The 13,038-nt window shown below is 39.8% G+C and overlaps 1 protein-coding gene across 3 annotated transcripts in view; it reads left to right on the top strand.

Moving 5' to 3' along the window:
- The window catches only part of atp1a3b (ATPase Na+/K+ transporting subunit alpha 3b), a 40,144-nt gene that overhangs the window by 10,368 nt on the left and 16,738 nt on the right, over nucleotides 1-13,038 (top strand). The window contains exons 1-2 of one of the 3 annotated variants that reach the window (XM_077209967.1): nucleotides 4,501-4,995; nucleotides 5,087-5,148. The exons of the other annotated variants lie outside the window; for them this stretch is intronic. Coding sequence (XP_077066082.1) covers nucleotides 5,143-5,148 — 6 coding nt within the window. The 5' untranslated portion in view covers nucleotides 4,501-4,995; nucleotides 5,087-5,142. Of the gene's footprint in view, nucleotides 1-4,500; nucleotides 4,996-5,086; nucleotides 5,149-13,038 lie in introns of those variants that run through there. 3 annotated transcript variants of the gene reach the window in all.

Below are 13,038 nucleotides of genomic sequence, written 5' to 3'. Positions count from 1 at the left end.
TTTAAAAGTAAAGAAACTCATTTGGGGAACTTCCTCCTTCAGTTTCACTGTTCGTGTCTTTGACAGTGTCACCTCAGAGCATTCTCTCCTAGTTTAGACTATGTGAGCGATTAGATTAGCAATACTGATCTGATCAGTGATCAAACATATACATATATATACTACCATTAAAAAATGTCACCATTTAAATGTTTTTGAAGTCTTTTATGCTGCATCTAAGGCTGCATTTATTACTCTTTTTTTTTTAAACAGGAAAACTAGAATTAGAATTAGAATTTAAAATAACTTTTTTCTATTTTAATGTATTTAAAAATGTAAATAATTTAAAGCTGAATTTTCAAATCATGATATCTTTTGTCAGGATTGTATGATAAATAGAAACTTTTGTAACATTATGTCTTTGTTGTCACTTTTGATCAATTTAATGCATCCTTGCAAAATAAAAGCATTTATTCATTTATGACCTCAAACATTTCAACTGTAGTGTATATATTTTATAAATTCCATACAGTTCTGTCATTACAACTCTCTGAGACATAGGCATGGCAATTGATATGGCAATGTTCATGTATTTGGTCTTGGAGGAATAGATCTGCTACGCTGCTGCTTCTGCAGAGCAAGTACCGAGACTAGCTACTGCCAATACATTCACAGACATGCTGCTGCTGCACATACAGGTCCTTCTCAAAAAATTAGCATATTGTGATAAAGTTCATTATTTTCCATAATGTAATGATAAAAATTAAACTGTCATATATTTTAGATTCATTGCACACCAACTGAAATATTTCAGGTCTTTTATTGTTTTAATACTGATGATTTTGGCATACAGCTCATGAAAACCCAAAATTCCTGTCTCAAAAAATTAGCATATCATGAAAAGGGTCTCTAAACGAGCTATTAACCTAATCATCTGAATCAACTAATTAACTCTAAACACCTGCAAAAGATTCCTGAGGCTTTTAAAAACTCCCAGCCTGTTTCATTACTCAAAACCGCAATCATGGGTAAGACTGCCGACCTGACTGCTGTCCAGAAGGCCATCATTGACACCCTCAAGCAAGAGGGTAAGACAGAAAGAAATTTCTGAACAAATAGGCTGTTCCCAGAGTGCTGTATCAAGGCACCTCAGTGGGAAGTCTGTAGGAAGGAAAAAGTGTGGCAAAAAACGCTGCACAACGAGAAGAGGTGACCGGACCCTGAGGAAGATTGTGGAGAAGGACCGATTCCAGACCTTGGGGGACCTGCGGAAGCAGTGGACTGAGTCAGGAGTAGAAACATCCAGAGCCACCGTGCACAGGCGTGTGCAGGAAATGGGCTACAGGTGCCGCATTCCCCAGGTCAAGCCACTTTTGAACCAGAAACAGCGACAGAAGCGCCTGACCTGGGCTACAGAGAAGCAGCACTGGACTGTTGCTCAGTTTTGCATGTCATTCGGAAATCAAGGTGCGAGAGTCTGGAGGAAGACTGGGGAGAAGGAAATGCAAAAATGCCTGAAGTCCAGTGTCAAGTACCCACAGTCAGTGATGGTCTGGGGTGCCATGTCAGCTGCTGGTGTTGGTCCACTGTGTTTTATCAAGGGCAGGGTCAATGCAGCTAGCTATCAGGAGATTTTGGAGCACTTCATGCTTCCATCTGCTGAAAAGCTTTATGGAGATGAAGATTTCATTTTTCAGCACGACCTGGCACCTGCTCACAGTGCCAAAACCACTGGTAAATGGTTTACTGACCATGGTATTACTGTGCTCAATTGGCCTGCCAATTTTCCTGACCTGAACCCCATAGAGAATCTGTGGGATATTGTGAAGAGAAAGTTGAGACACGCAAGACCCAACACTTTGGATGAGCTTAAGGCCGCTATCGAAGCATCCTGGGCCTCCATAACACCTCAGCAGTGCCACAGGCTGATTGCCTCCATGCCACGCTGCATTGAAGCAGTCATTTCTGCAAAAGGATTCCCAACCAAGTATTGAGTGCATAACTGAACATAATTATTTGAAGGTTGTATTAAAAACACTTATTTTATTGGTCGGATGAAATATGCTAATTTTTTGAGACAAGAATTTTGGGTTTTCATGAGCTGTATGCCAAAATCATCAGTATTAAAACAATAAAAGACCTGAAATATTTCAGTTGGTGTGCAATGAATCTAAAATATATGAAAGTTTAATTTTTATCATTACATTATGGAAAATAATGAACTTTATCACAATATGCTAATTTTTTTAGAAGGACCTGTATAACATACATGAAATAACGCCTGTAGCAGATCTATACTGGTGGACCTGGGGAAGGAGGAGGGTTTCTGAAAGTGCACTGCAGGCTGCTAACAGCAAACAATGCCACGTACTGTATGTAAATGTTGAGCAGAAAGCTCATTGGCCACTGATGCCACAGCAACCAATCAGCTGCGTTATGTAGATCGTGACGTGACCACTAACAAATTGAGTTCAGGACCTATTAGCCTGCACCATCTAGAGTTTCATGACAGAACTTTGTATCAATTCTATAAATTAATACTATTCATAATTGAATATTTACACAAAACCATTAATTTATATATTTATTTATTTTTTAATTGAAAGTATGTCAGTTCATATAAGTTATTTATATAATAATATGTGATTACACATTTGTGGCTTGCACTTACTAATCCTTTGCACTTCTGGTACTGTATACTGTAGCATTGTAGTAGCCTACTCTGCAATCTTTTTAGCATTTACCTCTCCTTTTATTCTGATCCCCATCCTTCACCTCTTTGTGGAGACTTATTCTCCTCAATATTCATTCCTTTTCTCTCTCCTGACCATAGTGGCCACATCAGAGATAGTAATGTAATAGATTATGAGGGATTCAGTTCTCAAACACACAAGCAGCGAATTAGCAGCAATGTTCTCACGCCAATCTGTGATGTAACTGCCACAGATTAAAAGGAGGGTTTATTTGACTGTCTCCCTCTCTTCCTCGATCCCCCATTTTCTGAGTCAGCACAATGACTAAGAGATAAGATCACCTGACCACTGTTGCCATGGAGATGGAGATTTTCCCCTCTTCTACTTCTCTCTGCAGCAAGGAGGGGGGAGGGGGATGCTTTCAAAGGTTAAAGAAGGATAGAGCATACATGGTGTCAACCATTTTGGTTCTTCAAAAATTTAGAAAAAACTTTATTAGCAATATGCCACAGACAATGCTGCCTACATCACCTTCGAGGGGCTTTAACCGTAGCATACAGCTGATTAAACTATGAACACTCTAACAAATGTGGCCAAAAGTAACTTAGTAGCCTACTGCTGCTTTTGGGAAGACAAGTTTAAGCTAGTCATTGCAAAACTCCTTACATACATAAACACTGATTTACAGTAAATGTAAATGTTGGTCCCGTAGCCAAGTTTAACCAAAGATCAAAAACAGAACATTGTGTCTCCCCTGCATATTATAGAATCACTACTTTCCATTGCAAACCAACCCATTGGCCCTTGGTGTGTATGCTAGTGCACGTATTCAGAGACAATTAAGCTAAATGTGTTTATAAGAGACAATGATTGAATCTAGTTTTTTGTATCTTCTGTGGCTGACATGGAGTTATTTAGAGTATGTTTATCTTACTACAATTGAAGTCTAGGTCATATACATACCTAGTAGTAGTTGTAGAAGGGTCTTTAGATGGTGGCTCTGAATATACAAATTTTACTGTTCATAAACATGAATTTGTGCAATTTATGTTCTTTATAAGAGACATGAAGCAATACTTATAGGGTACAGTATACATATTATTTGAAGGTGATAGCATGTATTTACATTATAAACTTGACCTTTCCAGGGTCACTGACCCATAGATCACGCTTTGATTCTCTCTCTTTCTCTCCATCTTCATTTGTTTCTAATGAACTTGACATATTGTGTGCTGTTCTGTTTCAATGTAAATTGGAATGCAGTATAAAGCTATTCTTCAGTTAACCTGTTCATGAAACTGTTCTAAGCTGTATTCAGCTTATAGCATTAAAGTAACAATAATTCAGATTTACAAAGGTATGAACTTAACAAAGATGTTTGGTACAGGAGATTAAAGGAAAGAGAAAATAGATGGTAATAGAGAGTAACTTTTGTAGTTAAAATAAAGCATATAAATAGATATTTGCCTCAAGTGAAGCATTAGGCATTCTTATTTAAAGAAGCTACAATATATAATTTCATTATTCCAGTGAGAAAAAAATTATACTACAAGACAGACATACACCCCACATAATGAAGAGACCAAAACTGGTGCATTAAAATCAATCTGATAACTGCAATAATTGATTGAATTATAATGAAGCATTCTTATAAAACACTAAGAAGTTATAGTAATAATGTATGTAACATACAGTTTTTGACACATTGAACATAGGTAGATTTCAGGCCTACTGCAGGGTCGACAGATAAGCCTAGTTAGTCCAATTTATTTAAAAAAAATGAGATTTTCTCATAGCACACGATGATGCTGTGCGACTTTGGAATTCTGCATTACCGCAGGAGGAGCTTTGTCCGCATGCGATTGGTGGCTTGTACCTGCTGCCTGCACGCTGGTTGGACAGATGATACGTCGATATTAAGGCGTGCATGCGTCTATTGGCTGAGAGCGTAAATGGGGGCGTTTCTCATGAGGTACTCTTTTATGAGGTCGGTCAGTTGGAGAAGCGCATCTCTCACATCCACCGGCGCTTCTTTTCAGGCGGAGTGGTGCGGCAGCTGGCGGTGTCGCGGAAGGACACCAGATCATAAAAGGCGGCAGTGCGGCTTCCTAGTTTCGCCGGCTTTATCGCAACTACCAAGAGCAGTGCACGAGACCGGCATCCCTGCGAAATGCCCTGCCTCGCAGTCAAATTTCATTGGATCATTTAGTTTTTCTGTATTTAATATTTACAAAGTTGTGCAGGTTCATTAACTTAATGTTGCAACGAATAATACCTTAATACCTTGACGTGAAATCAACGCGCATTCGTTCCCTCAGCCGAGGTAAAGCAGTGAAAATAAGTTTTAAACCAGGTATAATTATTCGTCTTTCTTAAGATCCTTTTTGATGACTGACATTCTCTCTTCGTTAAAGGCTGTCACTCTCTCCATCACTCATTTACCTGAAGAGAACGGACTGACTGCGCAACCATGGGGGTAAGAACGACATCTCTCTTTTACTGCATTAAAGCAAACAGAAAAGGATAAAAACAATTTCCCATTTTCTTAAAAAAATGTATCATGCATACTTTAAATCGTGAAAAACGCAGCGTCATGTCCTATGCTGTCAGACATACAGCGGAAGAATGACATTGACTTGTAGGCTACGCTGATTTCTAGACTGCGACACTGACGGAACAGTAGCCTACGTTCTGTAATCATACGTTACGAATTATTTTGAAATTGTTATTATCCTATAGGAAATGGTCAGCATCAGATTAAATAGAACTGCTTTAATAATCTGTTAGAATGTCGTCGATATCAGCGGATACGCAGAGTCGCAGATAACGTTTTAGTTTTATCTTAATTGAAAGCTTGTCGGTGTTTGAATGATAATATCTGGATGGTTATTTTAACCTTGACGTGACAGTTTAATCGGGTTATGCTAGTCAGAGACTTTCCAAAGGGCAACGCTGCGCAGTGCTTCGCCTCATGATTGTGTGGTGTCTGTCTCTACTTATTTATGCTCAAAAGTATCTTGGCAGACTGTTTTACAGGTTTTAGGGCTGTTTGGTTACATCTGTGTGGAGTCCCCCCTCCAGCAGCCCATTTAGCTATATCCTTCCGTCTGTATATAGGCTATAACTGACCGCAGCGCGCGACGCCTGTTATGGACCGTTAATCAGTATGTCCTGAATGTGCATTTGGATCATATTTATGGACACAACCGACATTGCTGAGTGTGTTTAAGTGACTGGTGTCCGCACAGACACACACACCCCAGAGCCGGTCCATCGCTGAAGTCCACATGCGTCATAATGCGGTTACCGGGAATCTGTATAAAACCGGCTTATTTTCCTGCATCTGTGACATCACCTCGCGCGGGTAATCACTGACAAGGGCAGATTTAATAGATTCAGTTCTGAATAATCACTCGAAAGGTCGAATTTGAACAGCGGCTGATGGAGATTCGCCCAAGTACAGTGTGTAACTGCGGTGGGGTGAAACGAATGTCAGACTGAGTTGCGCAATTTGTCTCATCACCGGCGTGGTTTTTATCATGTTATATTCGGAATGACGTGGAGAGTAAAAGCCAGGTGCGTAGCGCAGTGAGAACGCCGGTGTTGAGCAGCTGATGATGTGCGTAGTTTATAGCTGTTGCCAGGGACACAGACAGATCTGCTACAGCTGTTAACGCAGAGTACTTTGCAACATCGCAGAACTGAATGTCACGGACGCGCTGCAGCGAATGCGTCAAAACTGACGACTAGCGGTGTAAGAGCAGGCACAAATGATTGCGCACACAGTTTTGTCAAGGATTAATCTGGGCGCTTGTGAGTGAGTTTAGCTGGCTAAATGGGATGGAAGGTAACATATAGCCTACACTGGTGCAGTTTTTTTAAAGCTTGTTAGCGGTTTGTTTAACGTCACTGAGGCGTGCCGTGCCGGTTGCTGTCGCAGTGATGCTTGTGGCGATGCATCACCATTAGCATCCCAGCTCAGCTGTTTTATTCCCTATAGGCCGCTTTCTGCGTCAAACACGAGGCGGAGCCACGCGAGTGGAAATTCCCGTAGCGGCCTTTGATAGGCACGAGATGCGGATATGGAAAGCGAATAGATTAAATGAAGAACTGACATTCATTGCGGTCGTGTTCAAATGTGCTCTCAAAGGGATAGGCTATTCATACAAAAATAAAAATGTTGTCACCACATCCTCATGTGGTTTCACATCCTCCTCACTCAGCCTATAATTTTTGATATATATATATATAAAGCAGTGAAAGTGAATGGTGCCTGAGTTTGTCAGTCCATCACATTTTTCCTATGCCATTTCCATTTGTTCTCCACAAAAGAAAAAAAAAGGCTTTGGAGCAACATGACTATGATTAAATAATGGGTGAACTGTCACTTCATCACCGGAATGTGTTCCCACAATCACAATATTACATTACAATTATTTATTACAAAATAAACAATTGTGTAAAATATTATTATTATTTATTTAGGCAAATATATAACCTTATAAATAGTTAAGTTTAGTTGCTTGCTATTTGGAAAGAGCAACTAGGCTTATTATAGCTTTATAGGGACATAAACACCAATAATAATGTAACAGTTTATTAAAATATGAATCAACTATGCATGTAGCTAGTATAACATGGATTTAAAATGTTCATGAGTGTGTCTATAATGAATATTGATTACTGGCAACATAAACCAATTATAAATATTGTTTCATTATGCTAAGAAAGATAGAGACAGAGAATACAACTGGTGGCATTCCAGTATGTAAATGTCCTCTTCAGACACATGATGATGCACCAGTAGCCTAGTGTAGCCTATACACACTTCAGGTGAGTGCCTGGGGGAGGGGAGGAGTTGTGCTGCAGCAGGGAGGGCGAGGAACACAGATCCTGTTACATGTAATTAGCCTGCCTGAGCTTGTGTTTCCAGAGTGTGTGTCGGCCGGGTTACCTGGGTACAGATGGTACAGATAACATGAGACCAAGAATGAGGACATAGAGGTGTTCATAATGTGGAACTATAATGCAATGATGAATACAATTTTGCACAACATTTTTTTTTAAAGATGTATTTCATTTTTTAAAAGTCAATGAAGTTTATGAAGTATAAAGATTGAGTAAATTATATATACAGTTAGGTCCATATATATTTGGCCACTGGCACAATTTTTGATATTTTTCAGGTTTTTACCAAAACATATTCAAGCTATAGTTATATAATGGATATAGGCTGAAGGTGCACACTCTCAGGTTTAATTTGAGGGCATTTACATCCAAATTGGGTTTAGGAATTACAGCTCTTGAGAGTAGCTACCCCCCCCCCCTTTTTTCCCCCCCAAGGGACCAAAAGTATTTGGACAATTGAATCAAAAGCTGTTTCATGGACAGGTGTGGTCTATTCCTTCATTATATCTTTATCAATTAAGCAGATAAAAGGTCTGGAGTTGATTCTAAGTGCGGTATTTGCATTTTGAATCTATTGCTGTGAACCTTCATCATGCGTTCAAAGGAGCTCTCCATGCAAGTCAAACAGGCCATCATAATTCTTCAAAAACAAAACAAATCCATCCGAGAGATAGCAGGAACATTAGGAGTGGCCAAATCAACAGTTTGGTACATTCTCAGAAAAAAAGAATGCACTGGTGAGCTCAGCAACATAGAAAGTCTTGGACGTCCTCGTAAGACAACAGTGGTACATGATCGCAGGATCCTCTCCATGGTAAAGAAAAACCTATTCACAACATCCAGCCAAGTGAAGGAGACTCTCCAGGAGGCAGGCGTGTCATTGTCAAAGTCTACAATCAAGAGAAGACTTCACGAGAGCAAGTACAGAGGGTTCATCACAAGGTGCAAACCATTCATAAGCATCAAGAATAGAAAGACAAGATTAGACTTTGCCAAAAAACATCTAAAAAAGTCTGACCAGTTCTGGAAAAGCATTCTTTGGACGCGTGAAACTAAGATCAACCTGTACCAAAAAAAAGTATGGAGAAGGCTTGGAACAGCTCATGATCGAAAGCATATACATCATCTGTAAAACATGGTGGAGGCAGTGTGATGGCATGGGCATGCATGGCTTCCAGTGGCACTGGATCACTGGTGTTTATTGATGGTGTGCCAGAAGACAGAAGCAGCCGGATGGATACTGAAGTGTATAGGAGAATACGTCTGCTCAGATTAAGCCGGATGAAGCAAAGTTGATTGGACGGCGCTTCACGGTAGATGCACAAAGCAACCCAGGAGTTTTTTTTAAGGAAAAGAAGTGGAATTTTCTGCAATGGCCAAGTCAATCACCTGATCTCAACCCGATCGAGCATGTATTTCATTTGCTGAAGGCAAAACTAAAGGCAGAAAGACCCACGAACAAACAACAGCTGCAGTTAAGGCCTGGCAAAACATCACAAAGCAGGAAACCCAGTCTTTGGTGATGTCCATGGGTTCCAGAATTCAGGCAGTCATTGCCTGCAAAGGATTCTCAACCAAATATTAAAAATGAACATTTTATATATGATTATATTAATTTGTCCCATTACATTTGAGCCCCTGAAAATGGGGGGACTGTGTATAAAAATGTTTGCAGTTCCTAAAATATTTACTTGATATTTTTGTTCAACCCCTTGAATTAAAGCTGAAAGTCTGCACTTCAAATTCGTTTTGATTGTTTCATATTCATTTTATTCTGCTGGCATACAGAGCCAGAAATATGAAACTTGTGCCTGTGTCCAAATTTATATGGACCTAACTGTATATATATACACAAGTAGAATTATATAATAATAAATTATAAATGTTTAAAGTATAATTGATGAAGTATATAAAGTAAATATAAGTGATTTTTGTGTCTATGTAATTTATGTATTTATGAAGTCATTCATTTATCATTTACCCTAGATATAGACTGTCTAAATTTAATAATGCATTTAATACAATAATCATGTAATTAATCTGTGTATGCCCTCTCCAGGATGTAGCCTAACTAAGCTAACATCCTGTATATCGAGATGTTTATGTTTTATGAGCACATCAGTAAATAGAGCATTTCATAGCTGCTTTTGTACTGATAAATGACTCTTTACTATTGATACAGAAGCTTTTTAGCTAATTTACTCTTTGTTTTATAGGAATTTATACTTCAATGGATTAATGTTATTGGACCATTTTTAGGGGTATGAATGATTTGTTGTTGTAGGGGGTTAAAGATGAAGTGTGTAATTTTTACTTTTTGTTTAGATTTTTATGTCAGCTCAAAAGTAGCTTACTGATAGTTGTATCTGGATAAAATGACAGACTTCAGCTTTAAGTGGGTTGGATTGGATCTGTTAGGTTTCAGTATCACATTCTGTCCACGGGACGTCTGTTAGTGGAGCGAATACTCAAGGTCAGATTACCCTCTGCTCGTCTTTCCCCAGTGTTGATGTAGCGTAACTGCCCCTTAGGTCAGAGCTGCTGTGATGCCGCTCCACCGGTGGGAACATGCATGGAGTGCCTGGTTCAGGTTCCACATCCACACCACATCACTTATTAATGTAATCCTTTGTTGGTAGAGGAGCTGAGAAATAACAGTCCATTCTGATGGAAGGAATTCTGTGGCACAGCTGACCATCGACTCTTCTTTTAACTAGAGCTTTAATGAGCAATCAGTGTCAGACGTCAGAGAGAATGTGACTTAAGTACTGAGGAGAAGAGAAACTGTGTGTGTACAGTGTGTCTGTGTGAAGACAGAATAAAGAAAGGAATCCTCAGACAACCCTTTTGAGACTTGAAGCATCTGTGTGTCCTGCTGTGACTGTAATTTGGGGCAGTGATTTATTGTTCCAATCAAGAACATGCTCACAGATGCCCCACACTCTAGCAAAGCTGATTCGCTCAGTGGATGAAGTATAGACAGATGGAAGGATAGAATAATGGATAGAGAAGAACAGGGGGGGGGGGGGGGGGGGTATAGAGGTAATACTTTAACAAGAAGGATTACAGATTTTTGTTTAAAATGAAATGAAATTATATTGCAACAACTCCCCCTCTTTTCTATTTTTTATTTTCTCCTTTAAATGTGTGTGTGTGTGTGTGTGTGTGTGTGTGTGTGTGTGTGTGTGTGTGTGTGTGTGTGTGTGTGTGTGTGAGTGTGTGTGTGTGTTTGTGTGTGTGTGCATGGGGTTACATGACTATGGGTAAAGGAATTACATTTGCTCATAATTGGAATTATTTAGTTTCATTATTCTTAATTGATTAAGGATGTTTCTAAAGTTTCCCATTGGTCTAAATCAGTGATTCTCAACCTTTTTTGTTTTTGATCTATTATCAAAAACAGCATTCAGAGGCTGGTACTTCATTCTGGTACTTGTGCTATAATGACAAAGCAATTGAAACTTTTTTATTTACAGAAACTAGGAGGGGCAATATATAAAATAATAATATAAAATAATTATAATTAACTAATTAAATTCCATAATTCAAAAAGTTTACATTCTTATTTCCAATTAATCTAAATTACTTTTCTATTAATTTGCGAATAATACAATAATTTCAAATATTTTTTAAAAACAGTTTTACCTATATAATATTGTAACAGTTATATTCTGTTTTGAGTTTGTTTTCTGTCTTTGCCTTTTGAGTTTGTTATTAGTTTCTATGGTTACTCATTTGATTAGTCATTCTGTTCAGTTTGTTCCCTGTATATAAGTTCCCTTGTTTCATTTGTGAGTTGTCCGGTCTCGTTATATAACCCGAACGTGACAGAATACCTGACCCAAGAAAGGATATATATTTTTGCTGAGTTTTTAGTTTTAGTGTTTCATTCCCCCCACAATGGACCTGCCCGCCGTACAACTCCTGTGCCTGGAGAAGCTGGACCGTTCATTGGAGGACCATAAGGCTGCACTCACATATAGCACCTAAAAACGCGTAGAAAACGCTAGGCACGCCGCGTTCTCCTTTTTCCAAAGAGCATATACGGCGGGGTCAGTTCACCATTGACCCCGAAGAGGACATCCCCAGTCCCACTGTAGACTCAGAGCCTAGCCAAACACCACCCAGCTGTGTGGACATGATACCAGAGCCCATCGCAGATGGAGAGTCAGCTCCTGCCGTGATGGAAAAGCCAGCGCAAAAAAAAGCGGATGAGCAAACCATCGCCCCGGAGCCTAAATCTCACAACGCGCCTGACCAGCAGTTAATTGAAGTTATTGTGGAGTATAAGGGAATGGAGAAGAGCCTCTAACCCCTACTGATCCCACCCAGCCCTGCGCCCCACTGCCTCTTTAAAACTCAGCCAGTGCCTCTGCCCAGTCTTTGCTGTCGTCCATCAGCTCTCGGCTCCTCTTCTGTCTCCTCTCTGTGACGTGGATCCACCTAGGGCCTTCCGTTATCCAGATCCTCCTGATTCCATCACTTCACCTCGGCTCATCGCCCTGACTCCTCTGCCTTGGCTCCTCCTTCCCTCGGCTCCACCAGGGACCATTGGCCTTACGTCTCCACCGGGCTCCCTGGTCATCGCTGCAGCTCCGTCGCGGCCTCTGAAGCCTTCGGGGTTTCTTGGTTCCATCTGCTCTTCGTCTGTTTCTAGGGCTCCACCACTACCGGCTATCTGTCATCCCCATGGCTTGGTCAAGGAGATCTCCGCCATTTCTCTTCCCTCCCTCGACATCATCCTGGCTGGACTCTGGGTCCCCATCTGGCTCCTCATGCTCTGGCTCCTCCAACCATCATCGACACCCTGGTCTCTCCTTCTGTCATGTTCCCTGGTGTCCCATCCTCCTTCAGAGCCTCCTCCCTCAATTGGACTGTCAACACGAGGTCGCACCTTTCCAGGAGGGGGCTCAATGTCACGTTATTGTTCTGGTTTGAGTTAGTTTAGTTTTTCTTGCTGCTTGAGTTCTTTATTAGTTTCTATGGTTACTCATTTGATTAGTCATTTTGTTCAGCTGTTGCTTAATTAGTTAAGCAACAGCAAATTAGTTCCTTTGTTTGTTTCCTGTATATAAGTTAACCTGTTTCATTTGTGAGTTATCCGGTCTCGTCAATGTATACGTGTTGTTGCTACTTACACTGCCTTCATCTGTGTTTTCCTGGTGGATTATATATTAAAGATTTTATTTGTGATTCATCCTCTTCATTGTGTGCGTATATACAACCGAACGTGACAATTAAAGAGCTGGACATAACTAGAAAAATGTATATTGATTTTAAAAATGTTTTTGACTTTTGAAACATTTTTTAAAAGATTTTTGCCATGACTTTTCCAAGTCGAGAAATCACATCTTTAAAATACCCTCATTCCCTCAACCAGGTTCCAAGACCCTGAAAATAACAGTTGATGAGAGAGCAAATTATTTTTTGTAGCTGATTTAGCTTATTTTAAATCATT

The sequence above is a fragment of the Siphateles boraxobius genome, unplaced genomic scaffold (genome assembly GCF_051911475.1).
Source record: "Siphateles boraxobius isolate OS27281-9 unplaced genomic scaffold, OSU_SipBor_1 12, whole genome shotgun sequence".
NCBI classification, from domain to species: Eukaryota; Metazoa; Chordata; class Actinopteri; order Cypriniformes; family Leuciscidae; genus Siphateles; species Siphateles boraxobius.
Note: the sequence above shows the minus strand (reverse complement) of the source record. Positions and strands in the feature narration are given on the sequence as shown.